Source organism: Neoarius graeffei, chromosome 10 (genome assembly GCF_027579695.1).
Source record: "Neoarius graeffei isolate fNeoGra1 chromosome 10, fNeoGra1.pri, whole genome shotgun sequence".
NCBI classification, from domain to species: Eukaryota; Metazoa; Chordata; class Actinopteri; order Siluriformes; family Ariidae; genus Neoarius; species Neoarius graeffei.
In genome coordinates this window covers 31,385,201-31,410,141 of record NC_083578.1, presented here as the reverse complement: position 1 = coordinate 31,410,141, position 24,941 = coordinate 31,385,201, and the positions used below count along the sequence as shown (strand labels likewise).

Genomic DNA, 24,941 nt, shown 5'->3' with positions numbered 1-24,941 from the left:
AGGCTTGGGTAGCTTGCACATCTGGGAAGAAAACATTAATGCTAAATTATATATACAGGTTTTGGAGCGACATCCAGATGACATCTTTTTCAGGGGAGGCCTTGCTTATTTCAGCAAGACAATGCCAAACAGCATTTTGCATGTATAACAACTGCATGGTTCCCTAGTAAAAGAGTCCTGGCTTGCCTGCAGTCCAGACCTGTCTCCCACTGAAAACATTTAGTGCATTATGAAATGCAAAATATGACAAAGGAGACCCTGAACTGCTGAGCAGCTGAAATACTATATCAGGCAAGAATGGAACATTTCACTTTCAAAACCACAGCACTTGGTCTCTTCATTTCCCAAATGTTTAAAAAGTGTTGTTAAAAGAAAAGGTGATGTAACACAGTGGTAAACATGCCCCTGTCCCAACTTTTTTGAAATGTGTTGCTGGCATCAAATTCAAAATGAGCATATATATTTTCAAAAAACAATAACATTTCTCAGTTTCAACATCTGATATGTTGTCTTTTTACTATTTTCAATAGAATACAGGGTTTTCATGATTTGCAAATCATCGGATTGTAATAGATCACTAGTTGAATAGACTGTGTGTGAATGATTGGTCACTGACTCAGTGAGCTCATCAATAAGACGTTGTTTCTCATTGATCTCATCCCGCAATTGGCTGAGTTGAATGTGGCGAGGTTCATGATGGCCTGCAGCTCGGTGAACAGCCTTCTGGAATGACACAAATGGACGGAGATAAAGCTATTAATATATGCAAATATACACAGTCTCCTCTAAAGTATTGGAACAGCAAGGCTAATTCTTTTGACTTGCTACACACTGAAGGCAATTGGGTTTGAAATCAAAACATGAATATATGAGACCTGAATATGAGACAATAGATCAGAATTTGAGCTTTCATTTCTTGATATTTACATCTAAATAAATCCATCCATCCATCTTCTACCGCTTATCCAGATCCGGGTCATGGGGGTAGCAGCCTAAGCAGAGCAGCCCAGACTTCCTTCTCCCCAGCCACCTCCACCAGCTCTTCCGGGGGAATACCGAGGCGTTCCCAGGCCAGCCGAGAGATGTAATCTTTCCAGCGTGTCCTGGGTCTGCCCCGGGGTCTCCTCCCAGTCGGGCATGCTCAGAAAACCTCCTTTGGGAGGCGTCCAGGGGGCATCCTAACAAGGTACCCGAACCACCTCAACTGACTCCTTTCGATGTGGAGGAGCAGTGGTTCTACGCCGAGTCTTTCCCGAATGACCAAGCTTCTCACCCTGTCTCTAAGGGAGAGCCCAGCCACCCTGCAGAGAAAACTCATTTCTACCGTTTGTATCCGCGATCTCATTCCTTCGGTCACTACCCATAGCTCGTGACCATAGGTGAGAGTGGGAACGTAGATGGACCAGTAAATTGAGAGCTTTGCCTTTTGGCTCAGCTCTCTCTTTACCACAACAGACCAGTTTAGCGTCTGCATCACTGCTGACACTGCCCCGATCTGTCTGTCCAACTCCCGCTCCCCCTAACCCTCACTTGTGAACAATACCCTGAAATACTTAAACTCCTACACTTTAGGTAGCAACTCCCCCCTGACCTAGAGTAGGCACTCCATCCTACCCTAAATGACCCTTATGAAAGGAAAAACAGGTATCCGAGTACCCTCGCCCAGACCAGGGATACCGGGGCCCCAACCTGGAGCCAGGCCTGGGGGAGGAACTCATCGGCGAACGCCTGGTGGCTGGGCCTATGTCCATGGGGCCCGGCCGGGCCCAGCCCAAATGAGCAACACAAAACCATTCTCCTGTGGACCCACCACCCGCAGGAGGTGCTGTAAGGGTCCGGTGCACTGTGAATTGGGTGGCAGCCAAAGGCAGAGGTGCTGGCATACTGATCCCTGGCTGACAAAACTGGCTTTTGGAAATAGATACATAGATACATAGATAGAACACACATATACATATAAACAGGAAGAGACTCAGTTTCTATACATAAAATAGGCTGCTTACTGACTTTTGAGTTCTCCATCTGATCCATGCTATCATGCTACATGCTACACATGATCTGCACAGAAGTCCATTTCCAATGCAGGCTTGTGTGTGACATAAGTTTCAATACTGAGTTTATCCATGAAACAATTCAATAACTTTGCCTGTAATATATCGCATAAAAATTTGTGCTCTTTACAACAAACACATTCAGTGTCAGTTTTCAGCTTGGCACACTTTCCACATCAGCACCAAATAACTAACAAACCTTTTTTCCTGCCTTCCCAATTTTGTGCTTGCAAAGCACCACTGATTTCATCATTAGAATCATCTGATGATTCGCTACTGAAATCATTTACCAGATGCGGATAGTCCTTTTCTGAGATTCATACAGATATCTGGTTTCTCCACTGTCCATACTGACTTGAAGATAACGCTTCCATCTGAATAAAGTCAGGACTTTGACTTGGCCATTCCAAGACATTAACTTTATTCTTCTTTAACCATTCTTTGGTAGAACGACTTGTGTGCTTAGGGCTGTTGTCTTGCTGCATGACCCACCTTCTCTTGAGATTCAATTTATGGACAGATGTCCTGACATTTTCCTTTAGAATTCGCTGGTATAATTCAGAATTCATTGTTCCATCAATGATGGCAAGCCATCCTGGCCCAGATGCAGCAAAACAGGTCCAAACCATGAAAATACCACCACCATGTTTCACAGATGGGATAAGGTTCTTATACTGGAATGCAGTGCTTTCCTTTCTCCAAACATAACACTTCTCATTTAAACAAAAAAGTTCTATTTTGGTCTCATCCGTCCACAAAACATTTTTTTCAATAGCCTTCTGGCTTGTCCACGTGATCTTTAGCAAACTGCAAATGAGCAGCAATGTTCTTTTTGGAGAGCAGTGGCTTTCTCCTTGCAACCCTGCCATGCACACCATTGTTGTTCAGTGTTCTCCTGATGGTGGACTCATGAACATTAACATTAGCCAATGTGAGAGAGGCCTTCAGTTGCTTAGAAGTTACCCTGGGGTCCTTTGTGACCTCGCCAACTGTTACACGCCTTGCTCTTGGAGTGATCTTTGTTGGTTGACCACTCCTGGGGAGGGTAACAATGGTCTTGAATTTCCTCCATTTGTACACAATCTGTCTGACTGTGGATTGGTGGAGTCCAAACTCTTTAGAGATGGTTTTGTAACCTTTTCCAGCCTGATGAGCATCAACAACTCTTTTTCTGAGGTCCTCAGAAATCTCCTTTGTTCATGCCATGATACACTTCCACAAACATGTGTTGTGAAGATCAGACTTTGATAGATCCCTGTTCTTTAAATAAAACAGGGTGCCCACTCACACCTGATTGTCATTCCATTGATTGAAAACAGCTGACTCTAATTTCACCTTCAAATTAACTGCTAATCCCAGAGGTCCACATACTTTTGCCACTCACAGATATGTAATATTAGATCATTTTCCTCAATAAATAAATGACCAAGTATAATATTTTTGTCTCATTTGTTTAACTGGCTTCTTTTTATCTACTTTTAGGACTTGTGTAAAAATCTGATGATGTTTTAGGTCATATTTATACAGAAATATAGAAAATTCTAAAGGGTTCACAAACTTTCAAGCACCACTGTACATCGACTACACTTACCTTCCGGTACCTGGCTATCAACGAATTTACGTCACATCCTGGATGCGATATTGGTTGCCTATGTGCAATAAAACTTCATGTGCTTTTAAAGTTTTAAGCATATGATAGATAATCAAGTGGCTGCACTTGTGTGCATTATTAGAATTAGAGCTTGATATTGATCATGTTTAAATGCTGGACCAGTACCCTTTAAGGTCTGGTGATTGTCTTGGCCAGTCTAAAACCTTCAGCTTTTTTCCCTTGATAAAGTCCTTTGTTGTGTTGTCAGTGTGTCTCGGGTTATTGTCTTGCTGCCTGCTGAAGTTCCTCCCAGTTAGATTGGATGCATTTCTCTGTAAATTGGCAGACGTTCATTCTGCTGCTACCATCATGAGTTGATTCATCAGTAAAGATTAGTGAGGCCATTCCAGAAGCAGTTATGCAAGCTCAAACCATGACACTACCTCCATCGTGCTTCACCAATGAGTGCATACATTCTGGATCATGAGCAGATTCTTTCTTCCTCCACACTTTGGCCTTTCCATCACTTTGGCAGAGGTTTTAATCTTGGTTCAAGAACATTTGTGGCTCATCTCTGTATTTCTTTTTAAATTCCAATCTGGTCTTCCAATTCTCCCTGCTGATGAGTCATTTGCATCTTGTGGGTTTGCCTCTATATTTCTGCTCTTGAAGTCTTCTTTGAATGGTGGATTGTGATACCTTCACCCCTGTAACATAGAGGTTCTTGGTGATGTCACTAATTGTTGTTTTTGGGTTTTTTCCTCACAGCTCTCATAAAGTCTCTCTCATCAACTGCTGTTGTTTTCCTTGGCAGATCTGTTTGATGTCTGGGTATTAGTACAGCAGTGGCTTCTTTCTTTTTCAGGACATTCCAAATTGTTGCACTGGCTACATCCAATCCTTGTGCAGTGGCCCTGATATATTTCCCCTCTCTTCTCAGCTTCAAAAAAGCTTTTTCAAAAATATTCCTTTTCTCCAATAGGCAGCTCACTGCTGGTTTTTCCTTTTTAACAACAAATACGGTCTTCACAGGTGAAGGGCACAGGGCACAAATCAAAGGTAGACATTCAGAGCTATTAATTGTTTAAACAATTAATCTAATTTGGCACACCTGGACAACAAGAAACACTGGTCAGTGATGTGTTCCAATATTTCTGACCACCTGAAATATGGGTGGGTTCAAACAAAAGGTGCCATGCCATGTTCTAAGTTATTTAACACATTTAGATGTAAATATCAGGAAATTAAAGGTGCAATTATGATCTATCATCTCACATTCAGCTTGCTCTTCAGTTTATTGCTAAAACAAAAGAACTGGCCTTGCTATTCCAGCACTTTTGGATGGGACTGCACAATATTTATGCAGCATGGATGTTAAATGATGTAAATGTTAATGTAGCCGAATAGAATCTCTGTCTACAATCTCGTGTCAAGAAGTTCAAATGGATTATTATTATTTTTGAAAGACAGACATTTATTGACAAAACATATGCATTATGAAATCTGAACATTTTACAGAAGAAATAAACAAATAGAAATATCATAATCACTTACCTTTCCATCAGGCTCCCCTGTCTCTGGCTTTTCTGCTCCATCCTGCTGTTCTACAATGGCATTTTAAAGCATGTTAAACTTGTGAGTATGCATGCCTTTTCTAGAACATGAGATATTTTTGCCTCCGTTCTCTTTTTAAAAATACTTCTATTTATTGCAAATTTCTACCATTGAATAATATTTGACCAACCACCCTAATCTCCAAACATCCAGCACATCTGGTATAAACTGCATATTTTAAAAGGACCTACTCTATACTGTACAATAAGCTGAATAATGGTGTTTCCAAACATTACATTGCAAGGTCTTATTTTACATGTGTTACTTTAAGTATAATGAACAATGATTATGATTTGCCCTAACACACTGTGTGTTACAGATCCATAACATGCTTGTTGGTTATGTGTATGCCTTACCTGGATTCTGTAACAGGGACAGTTCTTCACTCAGAGCATCATAGCTATCCTCTAGCTGTCTCTTCTTCTGCTCCACATTCTGCATATACTCAGTGAGAGACCGGATCTTTGCCTCATGCTAAACACATAGTCACACAAGGAGGTTGTAAAAAATTAAGTTGTAATCCACTCATTATTGGACTTTAACATAAAGGTAAGTAGTCCAAACAGCTAATTGTCTCTCTCAGAATATAGACCTGTGAAATGAGGAGCTGGCAGGAGGAGAGTTCTCGACCAGTCTCCTCCATTTTGCGGTGGCACTCCAGCTGCATGCTCTCCAGCTGTCTGCACCGCTTCACCATCGACTTCACCTCTGATTTGATCTTACTGATGTAAAGCCTGGCCACAGTGAACTCCTCCTCTATAGCCCCACTAATTTCTACTGGCTAAAGAGACATACAAAAAATTTGATGTAAAATGTGAAGAGTTTGAAATGAAACAATCACCCTGTAACTGACCTTCTTTGGGTAGCATTTCCAATTAATAAATACTGGATATACATATTTACCAGTTTGATTTCTCCATTGCCCACAATGGTGCTGAACTCACTCAGGTCCCTCATTAAGCCATTCAACACATCAGCAATGCGCTTCCTCTGCTGCGAGCTCACCTCTTGCATCTGAGCCAGTTCAGCTTCCAGTTCCATTAGACTGGCCTAAAAGTAGTAGTGAGAGAGATGATGATGTGCTGAGCAAGGCAGAGAAAACTAAGGAGCATAAGGAACTCCAAGTGAACAAGCACAGACTCTAGTTGATCCATTTTTATACTTGTTCAGTTTTAGTTTGCAGAAAAAGTTGAGCCATGTGTAAGCTCTAATGTGTGTGAAACGATTTGTGACAAATAATTAAACCTAGTCGTAAATCATAAATCTTAAATAGGGATGAAGTAATAGTTATATTGTATGGTATAATAACATTAATTCATGGGAAGTGGAAAATAGGAAGATCAATTCCCAGATTCAAAGGTCAGGGGTGGGTTTCCTGAAAGCCTGTTAAGGCTAAGAGCGTCTTTAACTGCCTCTTACTCCATGGTTTCCAAACAACGTCATCACCAAAGTAGGACTTTAGTTCACTCTTAACTTACGATGGACCTGGACCACTCTTTCACAACAAAGAGTGTCTCACTCGCAGCTGAATATACAGAATGCACATGCGCCTCCGAAGGACTCTTACAATCAGAGACAACGTTCATTTTTTAAGAGCACATTTAAACTCCCTCTTTAGCCCTAAAATGCAACGTTATTGGGAAACCCAACCCCGGTTGCAAAGATTAGTGCTCACTGAGGGATCACAGGGGATAGTCACATCATTAATCAGGTGTCTTTTAACAGCTTTTTGTTATGCTTTGTTGCGTTGATTGTTCTGTTTGTTGTGCGTATTTTGATGAAGGGCACTTCTGAGATTTGGAAGCGGTTTCGGATTGCTCTAGGTAAAATGCATAGTTGTTCCCCCCCCCCCGTTGCATTATGTTTGTGTGCAAAAAAGATCCCAAGGCTTTTGGTATCCCTGGATAGAACACCAAATTGTCGGATGTAATTTTTCACTATGAGAAATGAGTAAAATTATTTTTGTAAAATCTGAATAGATTGTATTGACTTAGATTTTAATGCAGTCACCTGACATACCTGAAACTACCAGGAAAGAAAACCAGGAAATTTATTTTCAAAACCAGCCCCTTGCATCTCATTTTTCCCCCACACCATTTTTTGTATTGTTATGATTTATATGTAATTTCAACACCAATGAAATGTACCAGATATTGTGTAGTGTCCTGATATGACATGCAGATTGTTTACCTCCCACCAGCCGTTCACTTTCTAGTGCCAAAAATGGCTTTGTGGCTTACCGTATACAATTCATTTGCTAGATTCCTTATCAGGGTGTATTGAGGTATTTCACCTGACGTCACAGGGTCACGTGACGCCCCGGTGTCCACCATTTTGGACGGCAAGCTAGCTAATGTCAACAACATAGTAGCTGGTATGTTACTGTAGCAATATTTACGTTCAGTCATTTGGATGACTGTTAAAACCTTTCAGTCTCAAGTTTTTCCTTTACTGGATTTACTAGTTTACTGAGCTAGCGCGCGATGGCTCCGGGCTCGGCCGGAGAGCGCGCGATGGCTCCGGGCTCGGCCGGAGAGCGCGCGATGGCTCCGGGCTCGGCCGGAGAGCGCGCGATGGCTCCGGGCTCGGCCGGAGAGCGCGCGATGGCTCCGGGCTCGGCCGGAGAGCGCGCGATGGCTCCGGGCTCGGCCGGAGAGCGCGCGATGGCTCCGGGCTCGGCCGGAGAGCGCGCGATGGCTCCGGGCTCGGCCGGAGAGCGCGCGATGGCTCCGGGCTCGGCCGGAGAGCGCGCGATGGCTCCGGGCTCGGCCGGAGAGCGCGCGATGGCTCCGGGCTCGGCCGGAGAGCGCGCGATGGCTCCGGGCTCGGCCGGAGAGCGCGCGATGGCTCCGGGCTCGGCCGGAGAGCGCGCGATGGCTCCGGGCTCGGCCGGAGAGCGCGCGATGGCTCCCGGCTCGGCCGGAGAGCGCGCGATGGCTCAGTAAACTAGTAAATCCAGTAAAGGAAAAACTTGAGACTGAAAGGTTTTAACAGTCATCCAAATGACTGAACGTAATCATTGCTACAGTAACATACCAGCTACTATGTTGTTGACATTAGCTAGTGCTAACAGCTAGTTGCTAATACACTGCTACAACTACACCGACCCTAATAATACAGTTCTTGGTCATTGCCTGGTAACAGCAAATTTATAACGGGCCATGTCTCAACAGACTAAGAAGTTATTTCAATGACATTTAATAACATTTTGTTTATCCTGAGGACCGAAAGTAAATGAAAATGTGAACAAACCTTAGCTGTAATCAGATGGCGACCACCGGCTCCAGGGACGACCCGCTGATGTAGGCATGTTACCCAGCCTGACACAAAATATTTGTAGGCATCCAAACTCGTATACGCTTTCAGATCAATACCTGTGTATGGCGATGGGTTTTTAACGACATAGGTATACAGATCATGTGGGCCGAAGTCAGGTAAAGACGAGGGCTTCGTGTACTTCCGTACGTCAGTGAACAATCCTGGTGGAAGCAGGTAAACGTCGTTCTCTAAGCCTGCTAACCTCAATTTTTGCAAATCCCTCTCCCTCTGCTCGCCCTGTAAATGCCCTACGTCGCTGGATAGTGAAGGTGTTTTCTGCATCTCGCTCCTTTTTCTTTTATGTTTTTCGTTTGTCGCCTTCCTCGCATTCAAACTGATTCGAGCCGTGCCGTCCAAAATGGCAGCGTCACATGACTTGGTCACGTGAGTGAAATACCTCAATAACGTTTCCTGAATGTTCATGCATGTTTGTGTGTATGGGTGTGTGTGCTGTTGTACCATTTTTTGGCTGAGCTGCTCAGCCAGTTGTTTGTTGTGCAGGCTCTTCTCCTCCACCTCCTGACTCTTCTGGTCATAGTTGACAGCAAGCTCCTCAAGCGCCTGCAGCACTTCCCTCACTTCGGCCTTCGCGCTTTCACTCTCTGACTGCAACCGGCCAAGTTCACTCTGCACCTTATCACTGTCCCCACGTGTTGATGCCAGCAGCTGTAACAAAAACAAAAAAAAGTAACAACCGTACGCATATCCAAATAAACATGTACAGTATATTAACATATTAACAACATCAGCAGACAGATACACGCAGATGAACAATAGTGACAGTATATTAAAAAAATGTCAAATGTATACGTAAACTACATAAGTAAAGCACTGTGTCTTTAAATAATGAATATAAACACCTCATCTTGAGCCAGCATTTGCTGTTTAAGCTTCTCAACCAACTGACACTGCAGATTAATCTCATCATCCTACACACACATACAAGGAAAGACAGAGACAGAAAGACAGAGAGAGATAACCCAGTTTAAAAGATGTCAAAAAAACCTTCAGATTTTAATGAAGAATCAGATAGCAATGTCTTAGCTGCTTACATTTAGGGTTTCAGGATAATTTCATTCTTATATTTATTTGCAAAAATCTTTTACTTAGCAAAATACAGTATAGCATCACAAAGCAGAAAGTCTACAGAAAGTGATATTAAAGATGACACATTATATGCGTTTTCCACAAGTTGACACAGCTCTCTGAGTTCTTAATGAAATGTCTGTAACAGACTCTAGTCAAAATACCACAAGGATAAAGCACCATAGCTTGCTTCTCACCCTGTCTAAACAGCCCTGTTTAAAACACCCAATTTGAGTGCCTGTTCCTTTAAAGGAACAGTCCACCGTACTTCCATAATGAAATATGCTCTTATCTGAATTGAGACGAGCTGCTCCGTACCTGTCCGAGCTTTGCGCAACCTCCCAGTCAGTCAGACGCAGTCAGACGTGCTGTCACTTCTGTTAGCAATGTAGCTAGGCTCAGTATGGCCAATGGTATTTTTTGGGGCTGTAGTTAGATGCGACCAAACTCTTCCGTGTTTTTCCTGTTTACATAGGTTTATATGACCAGTGATATGAAACAAGTTCACTTACACAAATTGAAACGTAGCGATTTTCTATGCTATGGAAAGTCCGCACTATAATGACAGGCGTACTAACACCTTCTACGCGCTTCGGCAGCGCATTGATATCTGAGCTCCGTATCAATGCGCTGCCGAAGCGCGCAGAAGGTGTTAGTACGCCTGTCATTATAGTGCGGACTTTCCATAGCATAGAAAATCGCTACGTTTCAATTTGTGTAAGTGAACTTGTTTCATATCACTGGTCATATAAACCTATGTAAACAGGAAAAACGCGGAAGAGTTTGGTCGCATCTAACTACAGCCCCAAAAAATACCATTGGCCATACTGAGCCTAGCTACATTGCTAACAGGAGTGACAGCGCGTCTGACTGCGTCTGACTGACTGGGAGGTCGCGCAAAGCTCGGACAGGTACGGAGCAGCTCGTCTCAATTCAGATAAGAGCATATTTCATTATGGAAGTACGGTGGACTGTTCCTTTAAATGATAATGACCCACTGCTCACCCTACCTCCCTCTTCTGTCGGCTGAGCTCCATTTATGACATAGAAAGGGGAGCCAAATCTGAACGGCTTGTTAAAACACATGCTTTCTGAAAGAGGCACCATAAAAGAAACTGAGTGGGTTGTCTCATTTCAGAGTTTGTGGGTTGATAGGCACTCCAGATACCCAAATATATGTGCACAAGCACTGAAAAAGTGTGTTTTTGATAATATGTCCCCTTTAATGTTTCAGTGTGTGTTCCTATGTTAGAGAGAAAACCTTGTCATCCAGCTGGCGGTAAAGCTTCCGGATCTCTTCCTCATACTTCTGCCGCTCCTCCTCCGAGATACGCACCACGATGGAGGAGGTATCCAAGCTCCTCTCTCTCTCTTTCTCCTTTTGTCGCTCAATCTCTTTCTCATTATCCAGAGACTCATCAATGTTCTCCAATTTTGTCATCTCGGCAGAAGTCTGTTCCACCTCTGGCACTTCTTCTCCTAATAATGAATAAACAGGGAAAAGCATTGACAGTCATGCAAAGTGCTATGTGATTATTTCAAAATTAACAATCTTGAGGGCTACAAAGTAAATAAGTCACTTTTCTCAACTCAAGTAACACGGTGATAGCTACACTATTTTGTACAACACAGACTATATATGAAGATAAAATTACAGTAAGCCTACGAGTACAACAGTTTTAGAGTAACCTCCTTTAGCATACAATGGTCAGGGTGTTTTTTTTTTGGCTCCAGATGTTCTGTATATGTACATACTGCCGAGTGTGTGCGTGGGCCTTTGTCTCACCATTGCGCCAGCGTTTCAGCTCAGCCTCCAGCCTCTGAATAGTGTCTCTCAGAGTCTTATTCTTTTCTTTTTCTTTCTCATACTTCCTCTTCCATTGCTCTGCTGTCAGCTCAAGATTTATAGAGGCGGTGTTCTTGATTGTCTTCGCACTGACAGGGTGATAGGAAAAAGATGAGATAAAAACAGAAAACTAAATTTACTTTTGCACATCAGAAATATAAAAGGAAGTTCTGAGGCAGTGATGGGGAAAAAAAAAGATTCTTAATGAGCTCTGATACTACTAAAACACTAATAGTACAGTAAGTTGTAAATAAGTGACCCAACATTTCATTATGTTATGTTCCATCATTTCTCACTTATTTTAAAACAATCTGTTTTCTATTTCTAATGTGTTTGTGTAACTGTGATACCGTTGTCCAAACATGAGAGTTGATCTGGTTTCAGCTTCATTGAAACTCGAGGGAGAGCAGCAGATAAACATGGTGGTTCTGCAGTTACCCCCCAGAGAGTCCTGCAGGATCCGCGTCATCTTGCTGTCACGGTATGGCACATGCGTCTTCTGCTCAGACAGACAGACAGACACAAGTTAAATAAATGGGTTAATGTGTATTTGTATGTGTTTGCGTTTGCATTCAAATATACAGTGCGTGTGTGTGTGTGTGTGTGTGTGTGTGTGTGTGTGTGTGTGTGTGTACTCACCGTTCCCTCAGCAAGAGCAGATATGACATTGCCCAAGGCAGAAAGAGACTTGTTGATGTTTTTAGCCTCATCTAAAACAGCACCAGCTGCACCAGTCTTACTGACCTAATAAACAGGGAATAAATAAAAAAAAATAAAAAAAACCACCACATTGCACACTTTACCACGTTTAGGTAATACATGCTCATCATATCAGCACTGAATATAACATATGTATGCCTTCCGTGAAAAGATCTAAGATCTGAGCATGAAAATCTGTGCAACCTATTAATTCCACATAACTTAATAAAGTTAAATAGTAAACAGTCAAAAGTCTCTGAAACAATTTGATTTTTTTTTTAAACAATCAAATGACATGTAGAGAGAGACACCAAAACTAGTCACCACTAAACTCACTGCAAACAGTTTTCTGGAGCACAATTAGGAGTGGGTGATATGACGATTTAAAATCTTGAACAGTTAAAATGTCTCCATCTTAAAGATCATAGGCAACGGTTTTCAATTTATGCACATTTGAAACTTTATATGTTAAAAAACCCTCTGTAATTTTCTTCTGGTCCCAAGAAGTATTGTTAATAAGTAATAATTAAAATAAGTTAGTGCAGATTTCGGCGAATTTCTGTTCAGTGATTTCGTGACCACTCGGCGCGTGACATCATTCAAGACAAACAAACCGCTTGAGTTGAGTCCACTTCCGTTTACTTGCATTGCCGTTCGGCTTGAGTGCAGACGCGCGTTTGGGAATTTCCAAAGAAAAACCATGCCTTATTGTTATGCGGTGAACTGTAACAACAGGACCGGTTTAGGAAGAAGTTTTTACCTTTTTCTGAGAGAGGAAAAGAGGCGGAGAGAGTGGATTGGCTTTTTCCGAAAGAGGAGAAGAGGCGGAGCGAGCGGGTTGGCTTTTTCCGAAAGAGGAGAAGAGGCAGAGCGAATGGGTTGTTTTTTTCCGGAAGAAGAGACGAGGCGGAGAGAGTGGATTGTGCGCGTGAAGCCAGAGGGTTGGCTTTTTCCGAAAGAGGAGAAGAGGTGGAGAGAGTGGATTGTGCGCGTGAAACAAAATCAAGTAGTCAAAGAAGAAATGGACCAACAACCCTCAAGCAAAAAGGAGAAGATTGGAAGTAAACATTTTTACCTTTCCTTGCAATTGACAAGTCAAGAATCCTGCAGGATCCTGTACAATCATTGTGGAAATGAGACAAAGGGATATTTCCTCGCTTAGAGTAGGCTATAAATAGTATAATGCTGTGGATGGCAGGCTAATGTGGCCTACCGGCGCACTGTCAAGTAATCGTTACCTATATCCACTAGGGAGGGCGGTTTAATTATTCTTCAAAAGAGCTCTTATTTAGTATTACAATGAAAGTAGGAATTTATCATAACTACCAGGATAAATCATTTGGGCATGAGTCTTGTTGAGGTCTGGGGTCACCGCGATCAGAGTCAACCGAGTCGCTGTCCGATTCCGAGGCCGCACGGTCAAACCAGTGTGCCACATTCACCGATTGCTTTGCAACGGCCATAGGTTCATACATATATGGTTTCACCTCTCGATATTCAATTTGGAGAGTTCCTACTTCAAAATCGCTGTCGCTTTCAGACATTTTACACAACCTCTCATGACCAAAGTCCGTACACGTGTGCTCGGTTCGCAAGTAAACACAGAACTGTTCCCAGTCTTTTTGCCTTGAATGATGTCACAACGACTGTCTCCTGGCAGTAAAAGTGCATTTAAGTGAGATGTAAACAAACCTTCAGAACTTGCGCAAACCAGTATATTTTAGCCGTTTTATTCAATTTTATGGTGCAAATTAGACACCAGGAAGATTGAATTCGCTTTTTGGGTCGTTCTTCTAGAAAATAAAGTTGATATTCCATGTTCCACCTCCGACCCTTGCCTATGAACTGTAAGGTCTCCATTTCAATCTGTTTTTTTTTTACAGAGAGCTCACATATACCATGATTCTACAGACATTTTGTCAGTTGTGCTGACGACACACACACATTGCTCCCCAAACTGTTTTATGACATAGACTGTACTTTATTTTTCTCATCCAGCTTGTGTTCTCCCCGACAGACATGCCAAAAGTAGGCAGTTCCTTATCATACGCTCCACCACTCAATTTGACTGGCAACAAGACAGGATGGCTGACAACATGAGATGTCATGAGATGAGTTGGTGTCTAGAAAATTTCAACCAGTGTAAAATCCAGCAGTTCTATATAACTCAGACACCACACAAATAACAGGTAAGTACATCATGACAAAGAAACATGGTGGATTTGTTTAACCACCAAGAAAGCAGCCCAAAGACAATGCTGAAATCCAGACAGCACAGAAATCTCATGCAAACAGCACTGCAGCTAGAAACAGCAGCAAATTTAGCAAAGGTGTTTCAAAAAGGCACTCCATATGACAAAATGAGGAAGAGCCAAATGGACATCGCTGATGTCATGACAATTTACCTGGCCAAGGATATCCATCCATTTTGGCATATCACTACAGCTCTGACAGCTTCAGCCATCAAAGTGTCTAGGGAATGTTATAGTAGTGATTTCTCATTGCCTTACACTCTAAAAAATAATTCAAGGACCCTGTAAATGTGACAGTAATATATAGGTATGCATGCTTAATAAAATTGCTGAATATCATTATGATGTGTATTTGATTTGACTACATCAAAATTAGTTAGTGGAACTCCAACAGGAATCTTTGTGTGAAATATACATATGTAAATTAAGTTTATTTATTTAAAATAAATTAGCATTTGACTGACAGATTACATGGTTTAAATATTTGTAATATTTATTGTTTGTCTCAACAAAATTTTTGAGAATACACTACGAAGAGCAATTAGTTTTAATAAGTGCAACTATTATAGAATTCAACTCAATTTTATTTGAGATGTAACTTAACAACTTAAAAAATTAAGTAAACAGAGTGGAACTAACTACGTGACGTCATTTCCTAACAGTTCTGGGACAGATCTGAAAAAGATGTTGGCTGGCTTGGCGGGCGCAACGGATTGAATTTAGATTAGATTAGATAAAACTTTATTGATCCCTTTGGGAGGGTTCCCTCAGGGAAATTAAGATTCCAGCAGCATCATTACAGATAAACAGAAAAAAGAAATAGAGAAAAAACTTCTAGATAAATTAAAATAAATTAAGTATTTACATATACAAACATAAAAAGAATAAGATATGGGGAAGAGAGGAAGGGGGAGAGAGAGAGGAGGGGGAAAAAGGGAAAGGGGGGGCAGCAGGAGAGATATTGCACTTTATATTACACATTGTCTGGTATTGATTATTGTTAGGCTAGGCTACTGCTCCTAACAATTTGAATTTGAACCTGACTCGACCGTAAGTAGCCAATTTTTAACAAATTTACAATTTCTCATAAGCCTCCTAAGTTACAGAAGCCAGACATGAGCATGAAATATCAGTTGATAAACATTACTATTGCGACGAAGTCATTCATCACCAAATGCGTTACACTATTTTAAGTTAGTCACAGGCTTCCTTGACACATTGTGTAGCTTGAACATTTAATGTGTGTAATTGCAACATGTTGTACATTTTAAGGTGGAGGCAGGTTTGGGAATAAAATCTAAAACTTTTCTTCCTGCCAGCTGCCAAGTTAGCCATAGCAACCGTTAGCATTTACAACTGTAGCAAAGATGCTTCACAGACTAGCTTTGCAGGTTTTAGATCGCGTTTTCTCAAGGCGCCAGGCTTGCCTGACCCAACTTGACACGGCTGCCTTTTCGGCTCCTCTAAATGCTGACCAAGTCCTCTCCCAGGGACCGAACTGCCAGATTCTGGTCCACCTGGACAAGGTGGTCTCAGTCGAAGAAGACACACCACTTCATTTCCTGTTTTGGTGGCTTCGCGCATTCACGCAGGGTTTTGTTGACAGTTTTTAGTCCACTTGAATTTGTCCTTTGTAAACGCAAACTATCCTGTATGAATTCTCGTAGCTAGTGCGGACTATGTGGTGTGGACACAACCTCTTCCCTCACTGCTGTGAGACGTCTCGGCTCTCATCTCTTTCTCTGGTTTTAATTTCATATGCATGGAATGAATTGAAGGTGAACAATATTTCTAAGATGGAAAGAATACGATAAAAGTGAGTTATAAGTAATTAAGATTAAACACAAGCAAGGAAATGACAAAGATAAGTTGCCACATGTGCTTATGTTTGTTTATCATCGTTGTCTCTCATGTACCTGAACGTCACAGGCTGGGTTCTGTCTTAATTTTCCGTGCAGGTCTCCTGTCTCACTCACTGGAGCGACAGAGTGTGTGTATCTCTAGTAGCCTTATTTTAAAAGTTCACCGGAAAAAGGAGATTTTGCATATCAACTAAATAATTAACTATCTAAGCCAAGCCTGGTTTGTATTCAGTGAAATATAAACGCATGCAATTCAGTGACTTGTGTGTTAGGTTGTCATGGAACAAAATACCGTAAGTTTTATCATGCATTCAATATATTTTCAAAATTTGCTTTTCAGCATGGGAAACAACTGATCAAGAAGAAAGGGGAGGTAAGTTGTTTCTTTTTAATATTAGCAAAGCATACCCTATGTTTATCCCAAATGTATTGTTGGAATACTGACCATAGTCTCTTAACTTGCTGTGGCAACAGAGGTTTTTATTGTGCTTTCATTTTGAAAATTTTGTCCTTATGTTACAGAATGAGTGTGGGAGCCACACACATGTGAAGGAAAAAGATAGAGGGAGGACGAGCAGCAAAGGGCAGTAGGCCACACTTGAACCCAGGTCACGAAGGGAGAACAGAGCCTCACGACATAACCGCTGCCCTGTGAGCCATTGGGGCTCCCCATTTAACCCACAGTAAGGTAACAGTGTATGGAATGGCAGTGTAAACTCTGTACATTTGTGGCATCATCGAAGGGGAGACTTCTTAAACACTATCAACTGAAACATGGACATTTTGGTCATGGACATTTTCTGCCTTGTATTCATTTGAACTGTCCATGTTCCTTTAAAACTTGGGGTGGCTTGTGTACACACTTGTATAGAGCTCACAAATCAGGGGAAACTGAAAATCAATGAGATGTGATAGCTTTTCAATGTAAAATTTGTGACTCATGCTTTCCAAATACTAAAGATTATTTTCAACACATTAACTCTCATCTTAAAAGACTAGAAACAATAGTGTGTGTGTGTGTGTGTGTTTGATGGTTGTGAATTCAAAACAAACATATATGGCACTTATGCTACTCACCAATCTTACTCATGTGATGACTTAAAGGCTGATGTGATTGTCAGACTTCCTATTTCTACCAGTGTTCAACAGAATGAAAGCCATTTTTCATCACTGGAATCAACTGATGATGTGTTGGATACTACTGTAGATTTGGATAGTGAAAGACATAGAAGTGCATTTGTGGAAGTAATTGGTTCAATCTTGTTGAAGTTAGAAAGCATTTATAATGTCTCAGGTAAATGTTTAGATGACTTGGTGGAACAGCTCCATTTTATTTGTGCATCATCATCTCAGTACATTCCAAATTTAGTGAGAGACATTTTGACACGGAATAACTGCACTGTTGACGAAAATGTTATCAGTGAGTTAGTTGAAAAATTACAACTCTGTAATCCTCTAAAGCTTTTGGTCCTGATGATCCTTTTCATTCTAAGTATAAGAGGGAGAAATACTTTAAATACCTTCATTAGTGGTGAAGTCATTATTATTGTGATTTGCATGTGTCTGTTCACATCATTCAAATTTGTTATATATGCTAGTTAAAATAATAGTCGTTAGTTTGGCAATTTATTTTATCTTGGTGACATCGTGCCTGCTATAACCAGTTTCCTTTACACTGTCTACAGAATGTTGATGATTCACCCATCAATGTGGAAGAAGAGCTGGCAGCAGAGATGATGGCCCTGTACCTTGTGCATAATGAAAGTGGACAAGTCACGGATGTAGGGATCATCATTGAGGGTTCCATCATACTCAACCACCTTGGGGATCTCAGCAGAGCCTGCTGTTGCTTGCTTGGACTAACTTGTGCCTTGGGCCTTAAATACCCCAAAATTCTAAAATACACTTTTGAAGTATTTCAAAAGATGCTCGTTGAAGTGGATGCTGGAAACCTGTCAACAAAGGTGCAAAGACTGAAAAACAATGTAATGATATAGTTGGCTGTAGGGTAGATGAGCACAGATGAGACTCATACCCAACTGGACCATGCGTGTAAGGCAAAAAACAGACTGTACCCTCAGTAATTAGTGAGGTTCTTCTGGACAGAAACTTGGACAATCTATGGCTTCATTACATCAAAACGTCTCCAGGTGTTGTCTGACTCTGATTGCAGGATCTGATGTTTTTTTGATTGCACATTTACATTTTACATTAATATGCATTTTTTTTTTCTTTGATCATTCCTGTGAGGCATGAGGCATCCAATTTTTAATTTCGAGTTTCAAGGCAGTTTCACCAGAAGTGACTTAAATGTTGTACTTCTAAAGAAGAAAGTAGTTTTTATATTTTCAGTTTGGATTATCTGTAATTGTGAGAAATGCAGGTGTTTAAAAAAGCATACGAGTTGACCAGTGTATTGTCATATCCAAACGTGAAGATTGCTGTGGAGATGATTTTTGCCCTTATGTTACAGATTGTGATAGGTCTAGCTACTAGTCATCAATGTGTTTAGTGTGAAGATTACACCTTGCATTAATATGTATCTTTAATATGCATCTTTTTTTCATGGCCATTTGGCAGGAAGCATTTTAGTTCAGAGGCATTTGATCTTGGGTATCCTGAGTTGCTTTTCCTGTAACAGCTTCGAGTGTGCTGCTGTAGGTTATGTCCACACTTGAGTGGTAAGACAGAGCAACATGTTGATTAGTTAAATGTTAGTTGGTGATGATTCAGATGAAAAACACAGTTGAAACCCCTCTGTTGTTGTGACATAGCTCCAGTTCTTGCGGAGAAGTTGACAAGCTAAGTATTTAAAAAAAAAAATCCTTATTAAAATGCACTTTTTGGTTATTACTTATACTGTACAGCGTAAATAATGTTGCTGCTGGCATGTGCATATGTTGGAAAAAAAATGTAATTTTCTGTGGGAAAAAAGTTTTAAAATAAAGTTTTCATGCTTTGTGAGATCTTGGTTTATAGTACTGAATATTCTCAAATAAAATCCAGCATGTAGTAAATCAAGTTAAAAAAATCAGTCAGTACAACACATTTTTTTAGTATGTCATTAGCAAATTTGCAGTTATCTCCTACAAATGTTTTCAATTATTTTTACTCAGTTTCTTTAGTGCTTTCTACTCAGGTTTTCCATATGGTTCACACAGTATTTCTGTTACATTTACTCAATTTATGTGGTATTTGTGCCAAGTCAATTAATTCAGACGTAACTGAAAATATTACTTAGATTTACTTATTGCTCATGCTTTGTTTTAACCTATTTGAGAGCTTTCAAATCAACTCAATGTTTTTAAGTGTAAAAATGTTTCACTGATTGAATTAAGTAATATGCAGTATTCCTTTTTAGAGTGTATGGGATTATTATAGAGGTTTTCTCCTCTCAACCATTCACACCTATGGACAATTTAGAGCCAACAATTAGCCTAACCTGCATGTCTTTGGACTGTGGGGGTGTGGCAGCGGGGGCGTGGCCAAGCATCGGTCTGTGACCGGAGGGCGGAGTCAGGGAAGGTAAGTGGCAGAATCACTGCACCTGAGGTTGATTAATGTGTTTGTGTGTCTTCCCCAGTGACCGCACCCTATTTAAGGAGAGAGAGCGATAGCAGAGGGAGCTCTCTCCCCAACCAGATGACTGGAGTGTGTGTGTATGTGTGTAATTAAGGCTGGAAAGCTATAATAAACGGGTTTTGTGAACTCAGTTCTGGCCTGCCGTCCTTCTGTGCTCCACCCACCCATCCGAACTGCTACAGTGGTGCCGAAACCCGGGACTTGGAGCGCTGAAGCAGAACAGCCCCATGGAGTCCTCCCCTTTTGCTGAGCTGGTCCACGCCCTCGCCACAGCCCAGCAAAGCCAGCACCAGGCACTAGTCACCCTCTGGAAGGAACAGGAACAGCAGTTCGAGGCCCTGGTGCTGGCTCAGCAGGAAGAGCGACAGGCGTTCCGGCACCTACTCGTGTCGGCGGGGTCCACCGCCACGGGCCCGTCCCCCTTCACCCTGACGAAGATGGGCCCGCAGGACGACTCTGAGGCCTTCCTCACGCTCTTTGAGCAGGTAGCAGAGACCTTGGGGTGGCCGGTGGAACAGCACACGGTGCGCCTCCTCCCCCTGCTAACGGGAGAGGTGCAGCTGGCCGTGCTACAGCTCCCCGCCGACCGCCGGCTGGCCTACGCGGACCTTCGCCGGGCCGTTCTCCAGCGTGTGGGGCGCACCCCTGAGCAATAATGGCAGTGCTTCTGTGCTTTGCGCTTGGAGGAAGTCGGCCGGCCGTTTGCGTTTGGCCAGCAACTCCGGGATGCCTGCGGGCGGTGGTTGAGGGCCGACAAGCGCGACGCCGAGGGGATCATCGACCAGGTGGTGCTGGAGCAGTTCATCGCGCGTCTACCAGCTGGAGCTGCAGAGTGGGTCCAGTGCCACCGCCCGGCGTCGCTGGATCAGGCAATCGAGCTGGCGGAGGACCATTTGGTGGCTGTCCCGATGGCAGGACAGCAGACAACCTCTTCTCCCCTCTCCTCTCTCTCCCCCTCTCCTCCTGTGTCTCATCCTCGCCCCGTTCCCCCACCGCGGAGGCGGGGGCCGGCCTCACCCCAGCTGGCCCGCCGCACCCGCGGTGCCCTCTTGTTTCTCCCTTCTGTATCTGTCTCTCCCCCCCCTCAGGTGAGTGAGCCCCAGAGCACCAGTGCAGAGAGGAAGCCCGGGCCGGTTTCCTGGCGCTGCGGGGAGCCGGGCCACCTCCAACAGCATTGCTTGGTAATGGAGGTGGGCACGGTGGTTCGGACCCCCGACGCGCCAGGAGCCACCCTTGATTGGGCTGGAGCGTATTGCATACCGGTGAGTATCTAAGGGGATACACATCAGGCATTGGTGGATTCTGGTTGTAATCAGACCTCAATCCACCAAAACCTGGTGCAAGACCAGGCATTGGGGGGAGCACAATTGGTGAAGGTGTTGTGTGTGCACGGGGATGTTCACAACTACCCTTTAGTGTTGGTCCACATTTTTTTCGAGGGGAAAAATTTATAGTGAAGGCAGCGGTTAATCCTCGCCTTACCCACTCAATAATTTTGGGGGCGGATTGGCCGGGATTTGGGGAATTAATGAGTCACCTACTGAAGAGTGGGTCCTGCTGTAGTTTAATAAGTGGAGGTCCTGGTGTCGCGTTAGCGGGAGCAGCTGTCACAGAGCCATCTATGTCATCTCCGCGTCAGAGTGAGGAGCCACAGGCTCCTCCTCTCTCTATTGGGGAATCCCTCGCGGATTTTCCATTACAGCAGTCGCGAGACGAGACTCTGCGGCATGCATTTGACCAAGTGAGAGTAATCGATGGTTTAATGCTCCAGCCAAATGCCACCCCGTCCTTCCCCTACTTCTCAATTATGAAGGATAGATTATACCGAGTGATGCAGGAAACTCAAACTAAAGAGCAAGTCACACAGCTGTTGATTCCGAAGAGCCGCCAGGAATTGGTATTCCAGGCAGCTCACTTTAATCCCATGGCTGGACACTTAGGGCAGGATAAAACACTAGCCCGAATAATGGCCCGGTTCTATTGGCCAGGGATTCGTGGCGATGTCCGTAGGTGGTGTACGGCATGCCGTAAATGCCAGTTAGTAAATCCAGCGGCCATTCCAAAAGCGCCTTTGCGCCCTCTCCCATTAATCGAGACCCCGTTCGAAAGAATTGGGATGGACCTCGTCGGGCCATTAGATCAGTCAACACGAGGGTACCGCTTTATATTAGTTCTGGTGGACTATGCAAAGCGATACCCGGAAGCGGTGCCTCTTCGCAATATCTCAGCACGCAGTATTGCGGAAGCGCTCTTCCACGTTATCTCCCAAGTTGGAATCCCGAAAGAGATTCTGACTGACCAAGGCACCTCGTTTATGTCACATACACTAAATGAACTGTATAGGTTGTTGGGTATTAAGCCTATCCGCACCAATGTGTATCACCCACAAACGGACGGTTTAGTTGAACAGTTCAATCGCACCCTCAAGAATATAATTAAAAAATTCGTAAGTGAGGACGCATGTAATTGGGATAAGTGGCTCTACCCCTTGTTGTTTGCAGTGCGAGAGGTCCCCCAAGCCTCCACGGGGTTCTCCCCATTTGAATTGTTATATGGGCGTAAGCCGCGCGGCATTCTAGATGTGCTGCGGGAAAATTGGGAGGAGGGACCTTTACCAAGTAAAAATGAAATCCAATACGTTATTGACCTGCGTGCAAAACTCCACACACTCACCCACCTAACCCAGGAGAATTTGCGGCAGGCCCAAGAATGACAAACCCGCCTGTACGACAAGGGTACGCGCCTCAGGGAGTTCGCATCGGGATATAAAGTACTCGTACTGTTGCCCACATCGAGCTCCAAATTAGTTGCCAAGTGGCAAGGACCCTTTGAGGTCACACGGCGAGTCGGGGACATTGACTATGAGATGAGGCGAACGGACAGGGGTGGGGCGCTACAGGTTTACCACCTCAATCTGCTCAAACTCTGGAACGAGGAGGTCCCCATGGTGTTGGTGGTTCCGGAGAAGGCGGAGCTGGGGCCGGAGGTTCAAAAGGGAACATTGGCATCACGTACCTCTCCGGTCCCCTGTGGAGACCACCTCTCCCCGACCCAACTCGCGGAGGTTGCCCAGTTGCAGACCGAGTTTTCAGACGTGTTCTTGCCCCTGCCCGGCCGCACCAACCTCATAGAGCACCACATTGAGACGCCCCCGGGGGTGGTAGTGCGTAGCCGCCCTTACAGGCTACCTGAACACAAGAAAAAAGTGGTTCAGGAAGAACTCGAGGCCATGCTTGAAATGGGCATCGTCAAGGACTCCCACAGTGACTGGAGCAGCCCGGTGGTCTTGGTACCCAAGGCCGATGGGTCGGTCCGGTTCTGTGTAGACTATAGGAAAGTCAACGCGGTGTCTAAATTCGACGCGTACCCAATGCCTCGTATTGATGAGTTGCTCGATTGACTAGGCACAGCTTGCTTTTACTTGACACTGGATTTAACAAAGGGTTATTGGCAGATCCCCTTGACTCTATTATCCCGAGAAAAAATGGCCTTTTCCACACCGTTCGGCTTACACTAGTTTGTCACACTTCCTTTTGGGCTGTTTGGGGCGCCCGCTACGTTTCAGTGGCTGATGGATAGGGTCCTCCGCCCCCACGCCACCTATGCGGCCGCCTACCTCGACGATATCATTATCTATAGCAGGGCTTTTCAAAGTGTGGGGCGCGCCCCCCCTGGGGGGCACCAGAGTTCTTCAGGGGGGGCGCAACGTGAGAGACAAAATGGATGGATTTTTAGTACCTAAAGCTACAGTGAGTGAGGAGACAAAGTCTGGGCCAAGCAAAAAAACAGAGCCTCCAGGATGTCGCGATTTGCAACTTCAGTGCAAATTCAACCAATCCCCGCGAATTCAGGGCGGTGTTGCAATTATATCCAATCACCGCAACTTTCCCGCAAATTTGACCAATCATTGGCGTCGTCTTGAGGTGACGTCGACAAACTACCTTCCGCCTTACTTCCGTGTGTTCAAGAGAAGCAGCATGCGCGCAGTGTTGCCAGATTGGGAGGTTTCAAGTGCATTTTGGCGGGTTTTGAACATATTTTGGACTGGAAAACGTCAGCAGTATCTGGCATCACTGAAAGTGTATTATGTTTACAGTGAAGGACTGTGTGCACTTTATTTTTTTTACTTAATACAAGAAATTAATGGATGCCAACATTTTTGCCAAAATGGTATTTTATTTTCCATTGTTTAGGCAGCTTCAGCATCATACTGTGAGATTCTGTTCAAATTGTTTTTTTTCTTCTATGAAGCCTGAGCCATTTATTTAATTAGTTTATAATTATTGTTTAATTTAGTCTTCAGGAGAGACTGCCTGCACACAGTACTAGTATTAATAGTTTTTTCTTATATGAAAGCTGAGGCATTTATATTATATTTGAAGGTAACTTCATGTTGTGCTGTGAGGTTCTTTGCACTTTAACTTTAGAACCAACAGGTGCATTTGGATAAGTAAAGCCTATTTTTCTGCATTTTTGTAGTCCTGGTAATCTTTTATATTGGTAAAGTTGTTTATAGGACCATTTCTCAGTGTCTTTGTTTTTTTAATCAATAGTTTTTCAGTAATAACTTAATATTTAACATATCACTCAATTTTAATCACAAAAAGAGAAAATCGCAACAATTTCTCGCAACTTTCACTTCCTCCCGCAATGTAATCGCAACAAAAACCTAAAAAACACCGCAACTTTCATCGCAATTTTTTTTGGAAAACCCCCGCAACATCAGACATTTTAGCCCGCAACAATCACAAAAAAGGCCCGCGAAATCCTGGGGGACTGAAAAAAGAAGGAAGTATGACCACAATTATTTAAAGTTTGGATTTTCATGGACTGGATCTGAAGATGCTCCACTGCCACAGTGTGTTGTCTGCCAAGAGGTGCTAGCTAACGATGCTATGAGATGTTTAAAATGTGTAAAACAAGATGTTTTAAAAAGCACAGATGTTTAAAATGTGAAAAATAAAAAAATGTGTACAACAACCATTTTTTAAAAATACGAATCGAACATTAAGTATAGCAACAACAAAAATTGTAAGGGGG

The 24,941-nt window shown here is 43.1% G+C and overlaps 1 protein-coding gene across 1 annotated transcript in view; it reads right to left on the bottom strand.

Moving 5' to 3' along the window:
* Positions 1 to 24,941, bottom strand: part of kif5aa (kinesin family member 5A, a) — an 87,977-nt gene that overhangs the window by 27,577 nt on the left and 35,459 nt on the right. The window contains exons 9-19 of the mRNA XM_060931707.1: positions 12,146 to 12,250; positions 11,857 to 12,005; positions 11,447 to 11,595; positions 10,922 to 11,139; positions 9,435 to 9,503; positions 9,034 to 9,240; positions 6,160 to 6,306; positions 5,849 to 6,037; positions 5,613 to 5,730; positions 5,197 to 5,246; positions 617 to 723 (exon numbers count right to left, since the gene is read on the bottom strand). Coding sequence (XP_060787690.1) covers positions 617 to 723; positions 5,197 to 5,246; positions 5,613 to 5,730; positions 5,849 to 6,037; positions 6,160 to 6,306; positions 9,034 to 9,240; positions 9,435 to 9,503; positions 10,922 to 11,139; positions 11,447 to 11,595; positions 11,857 to 12,005; positions 12,146 to 12,250 — 1,508 coding nt within the window. The remainder of the gene's footprint in view (positions 1 to 616; positions 724 to 5,196; positions 5,247 to 5,612; positions 5,731 to 5,848; positions 6,038 to 6,159; positions 6,307 to 9,033; positions 9,241 to 9,434; positions 9,504 to 10,921; positions 11,140 to 11,446; positions 11,596 to 11,856; positions 12,006 to 12,145; positions 12,251 to 24,941) is intronic.